Source organism: Bombus bifarius, unplaced genomic scaffold (genome assembly GCF_011952205.1).
Source record: "Bombus bifarius isolate JDL3187 unplaced genomic scaffold, Bbif_JDL3187 scf7180000008178, whole genome shotgun sequence".
Taxonomy (NCBI): domain Eukaryota; kingdom Metazoa; phylum Arthropoda; class Insecta; order Hymenoptera; family Apidae; genus Bombus; species Bombus bifarius.
In genome coordinates this window covers 1,924,749-1,937,314 of record NW_022884495.1, presented here as the reverse complement: position 1 = coordinate 1,937,314, position 12,566 = coordinate 1,924,749, and the positions used below count along the sequence as shown (strand labels likewise).

General features: G+C 37.9%; 1 protein-coding gene and 1 non-coding gene across 5 annotated transcripts in view; one reads left to right on the top strand and one right to left on the bottom strand.

Annotated features, from left to right (window-relative positions):
• The window catches only part of LOC117209522 (solute carrier organic anion transporter family member 4A1), a 49,282-nt gene that overhangs the window by 14,041 nt on the left and 22,675 nt on the right, over positions 1–12,566 (bottom strand). For 3 of the 4 annotated variants that reach the window (XM_033451653.1, XM_033451652.1, XM_033451654.1), the window contains 4 exons: positions 7,601–7,817; positions 3,032–3,200; positions 2,102–2,240; positions 754–928 (listed from right to left, as the gene is read on the bottom strand). In XM_033451653.1, coding sequence (XP_033307544.1) covers positions 754–928; positions 2,102–2,240; positions 3,032–3,200; positions 7,601–7,817 — 700 coding nt within the window. Of the gene's footprint in view, positions 1–753; positions 929–2,101; positions 2,241–3,031; positions 3,201–7,600; positions 7,818–9,330; positions 10,940–12,566 lie in introns of those variants that run through there. The other variant, XM_033451655.1, reaches the window with a different exon arrangement.
• On the top strand, positions 7,063–7,134 carry Trnac-gca. The gene has a single exon. It is a non-coding gene; the product is annotated as a tRNA-Cys (tRNA).

Sequence of the window (12,566 nt, the reverse complement as noted above, 5' to 3'; positions counted from 1 at the left end):
TCGTTACGTCTCAACAAAGAATCGCAGGCATCAATTCGGTCCAAAAGGTTCTTTTGCGTCAATTCATGTGGCACCCATACGTCGAGCTTCTTCTTGAGACCAGCCTTATGCAAATGGTTCCAAACGGTTTTCTGGCTAATCTTCAGTTCCTGGGCAATGGAATAAGTGCTCACATGCCGGTCCGACTCGACGATTTCCATGATTTTATCCACATTTTCGACGATTGGCCTACCAGAGCGTGCCTCATCTTCGACGTCCATATTACCAGAACGGAATCGTTGGAACCACCGCTTTGCTGTTGCATTCGATACTGTACTGGGTCCATAAACAGCACAAATTTTTTTGGCCGCCTGCTCCGCCTTTTCACCTTGGTCGTAGTGGTACTGAAGAATGTATCGAATTTTCTCTTTTTTTATCTCCATTTTCGAACGCTGTAACACACAACTGGCTTCACCGAACACAAAACTGACAAAGAACCTTTTTGATGCGTAATATCACCTTGAAATCGGTGTATACTATGACTCGATGCGATGTGCACATCGTGAGATATGGCTCACTAAAGACATCTAGCGAAAAACGCTCAGAACTTTTTACTTAACCTAATACCTACGTATTGAATTTAATCCCATAATCGCTGCCGATGATTCAATATTTCTCAAATAATACTTGACTTAACTACGCTCTAGCTTCTTTTTAGTAATAGAGGCTTTAATAGTTTCGAAAGACGATAACAGACAGACGTGGTTTTCTTACCTACATACACAGAGGACATCTTTTTCGACACGTTCTCATCTAGGTACGTAACGCCGAGCGTATAGAAAGGAGCGGAACCCGCCCCGTGCAGAAGTTGGGCCATCAGAAAGATAGTTAAGTACAATCCGCTGTATGGTTCCTGGTCTGTTTGGCCCACGGATCCATTACAGGATAGCTGAATGTCGAGGAAGCGAATTGAGAGTAATTTAATCAGCAAACGAGAATAGTCCAAAAATATGTCTGATCTTTTTCTCCATAATGCGAGATTGTATTAGAATCGGAATAAAAAGAATGGAACGAATGAAACGTTTAAAATGTCAGTTGATTATACACCGTTTACGTCGCAATAGTGGATTTTTTATTATAGGATAAAAAAAGTAACGATTCCACGAAGTTCTCGATCGATTATGGAGATGATTAAGTTTATTGTATGTGTAAGAAGCTTCTTTTTGTAGAATGGCTAGTTTCATTATTAAGATTAATCTTTTTTCGAGGAATTTACGTTTGACGTAGTAATTTTCTCGTTTTGAAAGTTTGATGGGTGTTCATTAACATATAACCGAGATGCATTGAAAGGTAAAGGTAAAACGTGGTGTGACGATTTTTTTCTTTTCTTTTCGGTTTTTTTTACGTTATTATTTTTTCTACTTTCGAATTTTTTGTAAGGAATTAAATTTGATATTTAATGATAGAAAAATTAACATCTATTTTTGATATTTGAGGATAAAAAAAATTGGATTATGTTATAAAGACAGGAATTTTGCAATATAAAGGGTGACATCCATCAGTAAACCCTATTCCTTACTCCTAATTGAATCTTTACTCTTCGTTGATCAAAGGCACAAGCTCGTATCCTCTAGTAATTGATTCTCAAGTAGTAAACAGTATAAAATTATCACATTAAAATAAGAATAAGTTTCTTCTTAAAGAACCTCCTCCCATTTATATATTTTGTTCTTAGTCAATGTCTAATATTCCACCAATTGTTAATATTCCAAGCTATTATTGTGTGCTTTTATTTAAATATTAAGTCAGCCTGCACGTAATATAATTTCTTCGATACACATATTAAATGCTAGTGAACATGAATTTATCAATAATTACCAATGATCTATTCTACCTTATTTTCTCTTTTGCAATAATTATTGCTTGCCACTTTTCTCGTGCTAAATTTTAAATTCTTCTTTTTTATAAAATCTTTGTAGCAGTAAATTCTAATGTTGAAGAAAGACTGCATTTTCAAAAATTTATTCAAAGAGCTTTTCTCTCGCTATAATATGAAAATCAATTGAGAAAACACTGATCTTTTGGCTATTAAACTAGTTAACAGTTGCGTAAAATTACTTACCGAACGGGACGATGTGTTCGTCACCCTCTGGCATATATTTTCCGATTGCTGGCCGCCTCTGTATGGTCCAGCAATATAGTGAGGAGACGCGAAAAGTAGACTTCCTAAGCCTAAGACTACAACACCTATGCCTATGTACCTGTCAAACAGAGATGAAACCGGCAATTTCATTTTCTAGGAAATTTGAAATTTCAACGTGCGTTATTTTATTATTTAGAAAACTCAAGTATCTAAGGACTAAATTACATAAATCCTAATCGCTACAATCATTTATGTTGGAACATTAGCTTCGAGGCTACGCTGTTGAGCTGTTTGTTTTCAAGTGTTATCGATTATCGATTTAGGATTAAGCCCATACCATAGAGGGTGATGAGGGCACGAAAGTTTCGAAGGGAAGAAACGAAATGGAGATTAACACCGACATTGTTCGTCCGGCTGACGTTAGGATTAATATTTATGAGAACTGTCGGGGTGAACCGATATCGGCATTAATATTAATAGACAAGACAATACCTTGTATACGTGCATACGTATATATATATACATTATACATATATGTGTGAGGTATATATCTGAACATATTTGTACGCATACGCATCACTGATTTGCTGCAAGATTGATACAACTAGGGAATGTGAATTGCCAATAAGAAATCAAGTTAGAGAAGAGGTCTGTTCGTGAGAAAAATTGAGAGAAGATTGATCAATTTCGTAGATGCATTAAACTCTTAACTTGTGGTATCGTCTAGTGAATATATGTATTTATGTATATAAAATTATGTATAGTAAATTGCCAATAAGAAATCAAGTTAGAGAAGAATTCTGTTCGTGAGAAAAATTGAGAGAAGATTGATCAATTTTATAGATGCATTAAACTCCTAACTTGTGGTATCGTCTAGTGAAATATGTATTTATGTATATATATACACACCTCGGTTTCGATGCTTTTGAACGGCCGCCTAGATAGCTCACTGGAACGAGTGTAAGGAAACTAGCTATGTCGTATCCGCCCGCTATCAAGCCCGTCTGCGATGACCTCAGACCAAATCTCCTTTCTATCGTGGTTATGACCACGTTCACAAAACCATTGACCACCATACCTAAAAGAAAAGCGTAGCATTTTAATAAAATGAAATTGCAAAATAAACGAAATCACACACGTTGGTAGTAACGTGGTTTCAAGCAATTTTGATACTTAGAAACTTGAAGTGAAACAAATAAATGATAGTTCAGCTTAGTGCTAATAGTGTGATTTCGAGTTTGCTCGAATTCAAGTCGCAAAATTGGCTCGTCTAAAAAAATTCAATATGTATTCTCATAGAAAGTATATAATTTTGCGTATGGAGGTGGGAAATGTTTCCTTCAATGTTATATGTATATCGCGCAATGGTTACGTAATAGAAGTCTCGAAGAATCTTATTAGAGCGATACGATTGAATCGATGAAGCGTTTGATCATCACCAACAGCCGATTGGTTGGATAGTTTCTCTAACTAATGCGTAGTCCGCTTATTTATGTATTATTAGGTAATCCAGGAAGATTTATTTAAGAAATATGTAATAATTATCGAAGTTGTTTCAACGTCTATAATTTTCACTTCGTTCGCTGTATTTAATTTGACTCAATTTATAAAAGTTCCAAAATCCATTCCTCTCTGCACTGAAATCCAATTTCCTTTCCATCGAAATAACCAATTCCGAACTTGTAAGAGCTACATATATCGTGGGCTATTTTGCACCGTACTGGAAAGCATCGTACAACCGATAGTATCTGGAATTTTATCAATCCTGGCCGACTTAAAACGGCAGGAAAGCGATCGATAGGAATACTCGAGTATCCTGATAATACTCCTTCCGATCTCGTTGTCCCCGTTCTCAAATTCGGAACAACATTGATCTTCGATACGCGTGTGTCGTTCGTATCCGATGCACCGAAGCAAATTCGTGTGCCGGGTGTAAATGAATCAGAAGGGCTAAAGTAATTGAATTACGATCTCCCCTCTGCTCGATTCAGTGTCCGCTCACCCTCGAAGAAATCGCTCTCTCGAACGTAAATCTATTAAACACTTCTTTCTCACGAATATACACGATGCTGATCACCTCTGAATCGAACAGTGTTCGTTCGTTCGTTCGTTCGATGCAACAAACAGGCGTTGACAGGGCGTTGAATTACAAAACCGGTGGCCATGCTGTACAGTATCGTTTGACAAAAGCGTTGAACCATCTCTGACAATCGCAAAAATCAATCTTCTCTCTCTCTGCGAGATTCGAACGTGGAGAGAAGAGAGTGGCAGGTCCCTGCTCGAGATTTTTGCAACATAGATTCTCCTTTTGACGGTTGTGTTTCGGTAGAGAGTCGTAGTTATTTACTTCTGGTTTTATATTCGGTTTAACGAATGGAGCTTTTTTGAGAGAGGTGGTTTAAACCGAGAGTCGTTTTTGTAAGGTGGAGAAATTTTGCGATAAAATTTTGTGTAGAATTTTACTAAATTTGCTGTATATGTAAATTCGCTTGAAAGGTTTACGTAATGATATAAAATTTATTAAATATTTTTATTGGTAAGATAAAATTGTACTGTAATTTTCAACGAAACCTATGTTAGAACGATTGATCATATTTTATTCGCCTCGATCGTCATCTTTTATTCATTATTCTCGCTGAGTGCCTTTACAATTTATGTCTTTTAACGTTCTGTGTATTTCAAATCAATTTACAAAAATCTTATTGTACAGGCCAAAAAATACACGAGTCCTTTTCGCTTCAAACTTCCAAACGTCGTTTAATAGCTGTGCTATAGTTTATCACGCTAGCGTTATCTTTCTATGGCGTCAATATTCTTATACTTGTGAACGGATAAATTATATATATGTGTGTGTATTTATATATACGGGTTAAGAAAGAAACAGGGTCAGTCGGTAGCTGAAGAAGCAAATCGTGCACGGCACACGACTGATGCTCTAGCTTTAATTAAAATTCTCTTATTAGCGGCGGTACAATGGGAAACAAAGGTGGTTCATTTTCCGGGTGGACAGACGCCGGATATGTCGACACTGGAACGCAGGCCTCCTTGCTTCTGTTCGTGAACGTCTGTGAACGCGTTAATTCGATGGACATTGGTAGAATGGTATGGGAGGGACCAGTTGCGAGTATTACTTAATTATCGGATATTTGAATATCCAGGTTAAATTTAGATTTCATTGAGAACATTATACCGTGTATACAGTTGCCCGTGAAAATACTCGAACATTTTTAGACCTCTTTCACGTATACGCAAAAGGTTTCTAGGAGTATTCGAGTACTTTCGTTACTCACGTTAGATGTTATAAATCGAATTTATGGGGATATTTTTTTGACAAAAAGTAACCTCACTTTTAACAAAATCTGGATCGATTATTATTGTTCCGTACGAGATTAGCAAATGGCTCGATATTTATAGACGCCTTGACGTACACGGTTATAACAGCGAACTCACCAGGATCCACGTAAGCGAAGTATGCACGAGTATCACGCTCGTACGCCAGTACTTAGTCACCGGCGAACTTATTCTCGACTTATATAGACGATTGTCGAGTCCATTGTCCAGCAATTTGTTCAATCCCACTGGAGAAGGCACGAACCTCCAGCAGGACGATTTCTTTTGTCGCTTGTCAAAGAAGGGGGACGTACAAACTTATTTAAACTAAGTACCCCGCACGACTACCGCGTTCTCCCTTTTCTTCATTTCCCCTCCCGCCAACGTCGACGACCTTCGTCCCGTCGTCGTAACTCGCCCTTTTCGCCTCGATCGTGTTCTCCTTTCGTCGACGTTGTCCCACCCTGCAACAGCCCGTCAACCTCCTGCCACCGGTCCGGAAAACTCGATTTCCGGTTATCGTCAGTCACCGTCGACCTCTCTCACCCTCTACCGACCCCCTCGTGCCACCGTGAAAGCTTCGAAATTGCATTCGAATGCACCGCTATTAGTAACGCCAAACGGCGATATAGCAGTCAATCAGCTGCTACGTGTTTGTATTACTATATGCGTGTATGTTTGTGTGTGTTTATGTACACTCAGGTTCATAAGCGTCGAGACACTTAAGGAAAATCAGAACTTGGAACGATTATTGTTAGGAGATCATTAACGCTTTGTTGAAGCTTTATTATTAAATATATCGTATATGTTTATGTGTATTATATAAAGCTTCGTTTGAACTTTAAATTATGGAGAACGTATGTGTTATATATTTGCCTCATTAACTACACCATCGCTTATAATTATTTGCACACTTCCAAATCGTTGTAAATACGTGAAATATACTTCAAAAGCGAAATTCCAAGCCTCTAAATACGCTTCGACGACGTATCTAATCTTGGCCTCTGTTCTTATCTCAGATCGGACTATCGATGAAAGATTTATTAAAAATAATTTTTTAATAATAAAGAATAATTTATATCTATACCTGGATGGATATAGTAAACATGTTTAATTTTTCGATTAGATCGCAAGTGTGGAAATATTTATGAACGAGACTGTACATTGAATTATACCGAAAAATCAGCATGGATTTGTTCACTGTGGTTTGGAGAATATTGTTACCGAGTTGGTTGATGGTATATTGGTAAATGTCCCGTTTATGATGGACAGGGTTTTCAAATTCGATCTGCAGTCCAGTCGTTTTCGATACGTCGTTCGTGGACACGCAGTTTATCGCTGGTAGGGGTGTTTGACGCGTTTGTGGCGACTGATTACAAAGCACGTCTGTTACATTACGTTTAACAACTACGACGAGTAACCCTTTGCGATTCAGGCAAATCAGTTTGTTGAACCTGTCTATTTCTGTTGTTGTCATTGCACAGCCTTGATCTTGTTTTACTAATCTATTATATCTTTATCGAAAAAGAAATAGCGTTGTTAAAATTGGATTTCAATCGATAAAGTGATAATCCATCGATCAATTCTGATTATTCGTAGCTTTCTAACGAGGGGGTATAGCTCAGTGGTAGAGCATTCGACTGCAGATCGAGAGGTCCCCGGTTCAAACCCGGGTGCCCCCTGGCTCTCCCTATTTTATTATGTTTTTAATAATTTTAGACGCGCGAGATAAAAACAAAAATTAGAAGGGTTTCACAATGTTCAGAATGTTCAAATTCAACCGTCGACAACTACGAACATACGGAAAAGTTGCAATATATTATAATAAGGAAAAAAATTTTTTGATTTATTTAATTCTTCGCTAAAATCACCCCGTCCCTCCCAAAAAAACTGATTTATTCAAATGATTCAAAGTAGTACTTAAAAATAGTACTTAAAGATCAATTCTAATGTCGGCAACAGTTATCTATTCAGTGCTATAAATTACATTTATTCGTCGCTCTTATTAAATATAAATACACCTTGCTAGATTACAGTGTCTTTTTAAATTTGCTATTCCATGGACTTTCCTTTACCCGGCACCAAAATTGGCAAATACATGGGCTTATTCTCCTGTTGCTCGAAGGGAATCAAATTTGAATCGCTTACCTTGCATTGCACCTGTCCAACATAACCAGAAAAGCGCCCATTTCGCGGTCCGAAATTGCTGCAGATACATGGGCCTGAACCAGAACCAACCACACTTCGGTTCATCCGTCCTCTCCGACTCCTTGGCTGTTTCCGGCTTTATTTCCGGTTTCGGCGGTCCGTCCCTGAACTGTTCCGAAAAACTGGACAGGGTCTCGTGCATGTCCGGCACCCCAGACTGTAAATCACGTTATCACCGTTGACACGGTCAGAATCGAATCACTTTATGATTAATGTTGGGTAATACGTATGATAATAATAGCTGACACGAGTGCCGAATGTGTATTACTGGTTGAAAGCAACTTATAGTGGTATTTGTTGAATGATAAGCTGATTATCGATCATTATTTCCTGTTTTAATAGTGTTGTATTTGATCATATACTGTGGGCGCTGTGTACGCATTTATAGGGAAAAGAGCGCATTTTAGTATTTTAATTTCATTATCGCTATTATACCATTCTAAATGCAATTTTCTCTGCATTAAATATTTGATTTTAAAGGATGAACTATAAATACATTTGTATCATTTCATATAGATATATTTTAGGAAGCAATAGGATTCCTTCCATCCCGTACAAGCAAGAAATGAATTTAATTTGTATAGCTTATATATCGAATATATCTATTATAATTGAAATTGTAAGTCATAATGATAAATATATCATAAATATTATGTATTATGAATATATGTATATTAAAAAATCTTCCAATGTTTTAATTACTTATTTAATGTATTAATAGTATTCGTAATTGTAAGTTATACTGTAATTGAATATTTAATTGATTTAAGAATATCAATTTTACAAGGAAAAGAATTAATAATTGCAAGCTTTCGCGATTTATATTTTTTATCGATGCGATATCGTTGAACGCGCACGGAAAACGAAAACAGATTAAAATTCGCGATTGCGTGTAAATAAAATCATAGCGGAAGAAGTTAAAATTGTAAATATGTAGACGTGGAATTATTAGTTATCGGAAATTGCGCGATGTGTACCGAATAAATACATCATCTATATCTATACGATATTTCCCGCATCAACTTTAATTATTGGCTTTCGCCTGTACGCGTAACATCGAGATGAGTAACTCATACTACGATCAAGGGGTTTAATTTATGTTTTATCGGTATCCTAACATTTTACATTATCACGCTTCACACGGTTCTCATTATCCGTTTGACTGACGGTAATTAACACTCCTCTATACGATTTGGTAGCTAATATGAAATTGGAAAACCGGTTGCGTATCACGTGTCATGATTAATTAAGGTAAGGTTTCCCTCAAACTTTCTAAGTAGAAATGAATATTAAAAAAAAAAGTACGAACTTTTAAAAATGTACTTGTAACATTTTACGATAAAACTATGATTCATGAAACATTATCTCGTAGAACGAAATAACTCAAGATAAAAATACACAGGTAAGATATTCGTCGTCTGACATAATTACAACAATAAATCAACCAGTTGTATCGGACAATTCCCTTCGCGATCTACTCTGACCTGCTTAATATTTGATCCCTTTAAAAATACGCACACTTGGGAGGAAGCTTTATAATTAATTCTAGAACCTCGACGTTACAGGCAACAGTTCCTACCATAGAACTTGGGAGCGATCGATCGACCAGCATCGATGTCACGCTCGCCTCCTAAAATAAACGCAGAATCCAATATTTCCAGAGCACTTACGCTGAATGCAAATTTATCCCTCATGATTCTTGCCTCTTCTTTCACGTTCCACACCAAAAACGTCGAAACGGAAACACACTGTGTCTTATACACTTGTCAAATTTCGTTTACGCGGCACTGATCGATCCTAGCATCCTCCGTTTCCGGTTTCTCCCTCTAAATATCGGTTCTCTCCGTTCTACGTTGTATTTTCTCAAAGAAGCGACGTCGATCGCTTCGAAATTCCGCTATATGATATTTCCATCGTGATTGCGGATTCGTCGAGCGTGTCACGTTCCGCGAAACCGTTTCTCATCGCGGGCAAAAGTGGCGTCGAGAACGGAACTTCCGGCACCCAGTCACGCTTCGTCGTTCGCCACCAGCTCCTCGACTTCTTGCCTCGTGTTGTTTCTCAATCCAATTTCGACAGAAGCTCGCTGACTTTCTCAATCTCGGTAGGATAACGAATATTATTGTCGGGAAAGAGAAGCTCGATAGTATCGAACGATAGGGCGCAGGAAGGAAGTGAAGAATTCTGTCAGTTTGATCGCGATCTTCTTGTACAATACGCTTAGATATGCGATGATCTTGGCTCGATCCGTAGTTTTGTTCCTTCGTCGATTAAACATTCACTTCGTCGAGGTCGTTGACCGAGGAATATCTAGAAGATGTTCAATCTTGAGCTGCTTCTCTTCTTCTTTCTTATATCTTCTTTTTGTTTTTCGTTTCGCTTCTTCACTTCGTTAGTCCGCTCTTCGACTGATGTTCCGCTTCGAGAAACAGCTGCGATTCGGGCGGATCTTGCAGCGATTTAGTAACGCGTTTTAAGTTCAGTCAGTTGATTACTGACTCGATTTGCGCGTCTTCGTTTGGAATTTTTTATTCGAAGATTCGAAGTGCGACGAAGGTTTACGTACGTACACTGTTTTGGTATACTCGCTCCTTCTCGAACGATGGGCGAAAACACTGTTTTATTTTATTTAATTTACTAATTTTATGAATTACTTTATAATTTTCCGGAAAATTTTGAGAACGATAGAAACCTATCTAAATACGTACACATGTGTATCAACCTGTTTCCTTCCCCTTGAACTGTTTAAACGTGTTCGTTTAAAAGTTTCGATAAGAGAAATTTGCTACGGAGCATCTAGAGAGTAATACAAGTTTTGACACACCGTTTCAATGTGTTTTCTTTTAATCGAGCTGCGAAGGATCGTTCCTGTAGCACGTTACCGGCACTATCGTTTGTCAAACGTCCGGATTGCAGTTTCCATCCGGTTCGTATATACCTACGTCCCTCTTATACGCGTCCTCCGGTTCCGGCGTTTCTCGTTTCACCTGCAACGATCGTCAAACGCGCGACGTCGCGAGAGATTCTATCCGGCCTGTTCACGCGCATCGTTATAAATCCTTCGAGAGGACCGGGATATCGTTTTTCGAACGAATGGCCCGCTGTGTTTCACCTCGTCCTCGATGAAATATTCATCGTCTACGCGGGATTTATAATTTCGACGGGGAATTTATAATTCTCCTTTCGTTCGATCGAACAGCTGCCTTCTCTCGTCGATCACTCGCGATTGCTGGGAACCTTGATCGTATTTTATCGATCCCTCTAGTATTCCATTTAATCTCTGATTGATCGTACCGATAATGTCTTACCGATCCTTGTGTTGTATCGTGCTTGACTGACCCTTTATCTATTTTATTTGCCCTTGTGGTATTGTATTTGATCCTCGATTTATTTTATCGATCTCTATAGATGTTTGATATTTAATCTATCGTATTAGTAAATCTTTAATCCGCTGTATCGATATTTATAATATTCTGTTTGATCTTTGCATCTGAAGGAACAACTGCGCTCCTTTTTGATGATCATCGATGATAATTCGATTTTCAATCTGCGGTTTATCGATTCTTACGATATTCTATTTAATTCCTAGTTTATTACGTTGATCCCTACAGTACTATACTTGATAGTGTAATTACGCGCGTTGCGTTCTAAGGACGAAGTTGTCCTTTCCGGAAGCTACGTGGGGCTTTGCGAAGGTTTCTCTTGGACACTCGGACTTTGTCGTTGTTGCTTTCTTCGTTAATGGGAAAGTACGAGTTTGTTGAGTCGGTGGAGGCAAATAGAGGGACGAGTTTGCGAGATGCAGCGTGAAAAATGAAATAAATCGTGGTTTTTGTTTATGTAGGGTGTTAGTTGCGAATTGTTGAGACGTAAAAGTTTCTTGGATTTACAGGACGAAGTTTAAAACACTGTTCGCAGTAAATCGTGATTTTAAAGTATGCAGAGTTATTCAAAATTTATAAGAGTTTTATAAAGATACGTTGCGGTATGTTTCTTAGATTCGGAGATATTAAAAATTTCAGTTGGAAAGAAGCTTCATATTCGTGGAATCTCATAAAATCGCTATTTTATTTTGTACCGTGTCTTCTGACTACTAATCGATCTGGGTAATAAAATTTTCCGTCTCGAAGTCTCGATATTTAAGTGTCTTCGAGATCCACAAGAGCGAGTATCAGTCAGAAATTACAAAAGTATTTTAGACTTAAATTTTCCAAACGCGAAGGCGTTGCTCAACGTTCAAACTCTCCAACGGCAAACTTCAATTCACAAAATCTCAGGACGTTCACGATCTGTGATCTCTATCAGTTTTATCAGCTCTAAAAATGTCAAACTTGGACAACCAAAGTCCAGAATATCGACGATCTACGAGCTTCGTTGATGTCATTGGTTCCATTAAAACCACGACTTTCGATGTCTGCCAATAACGTCGATAAAAATATAAATAAGTAATCCAAGAATGTCCACGACTGCGTTCAACTTGCGTTGAGAAGTATTTGAAAGACGAGTCTGTAAAATTCGCGAATACTCAGGATTTCAACTATATTCGTCGGTTTTAATAACAATGACACGAATTTACGAGATCCAAGGATATTTACGATCCATCGATTCTTCCAATCTGAAATCGATAAAGTTCGAGAACGTCTTCACTATCCACGATCCCCGTCTTATAAAACTTTCAAACCTGAATTCATAAATTTCCAGGATCCACGATCCGCACGATCTTTGTCAATAAAAATTCCAAGCTCGAGCCCGCAACATCCAAAAATATCCACTGCCCACGATCTTCGTCAGTTGCTGCATCCCATAGATCTTTCAGACTTGAATTCAAGAATACGATCCACGATCTCTATCGATCTCTGTCGATAAAACTATCGAACATAAAACCAAAAACATCCACAGCCTGCGT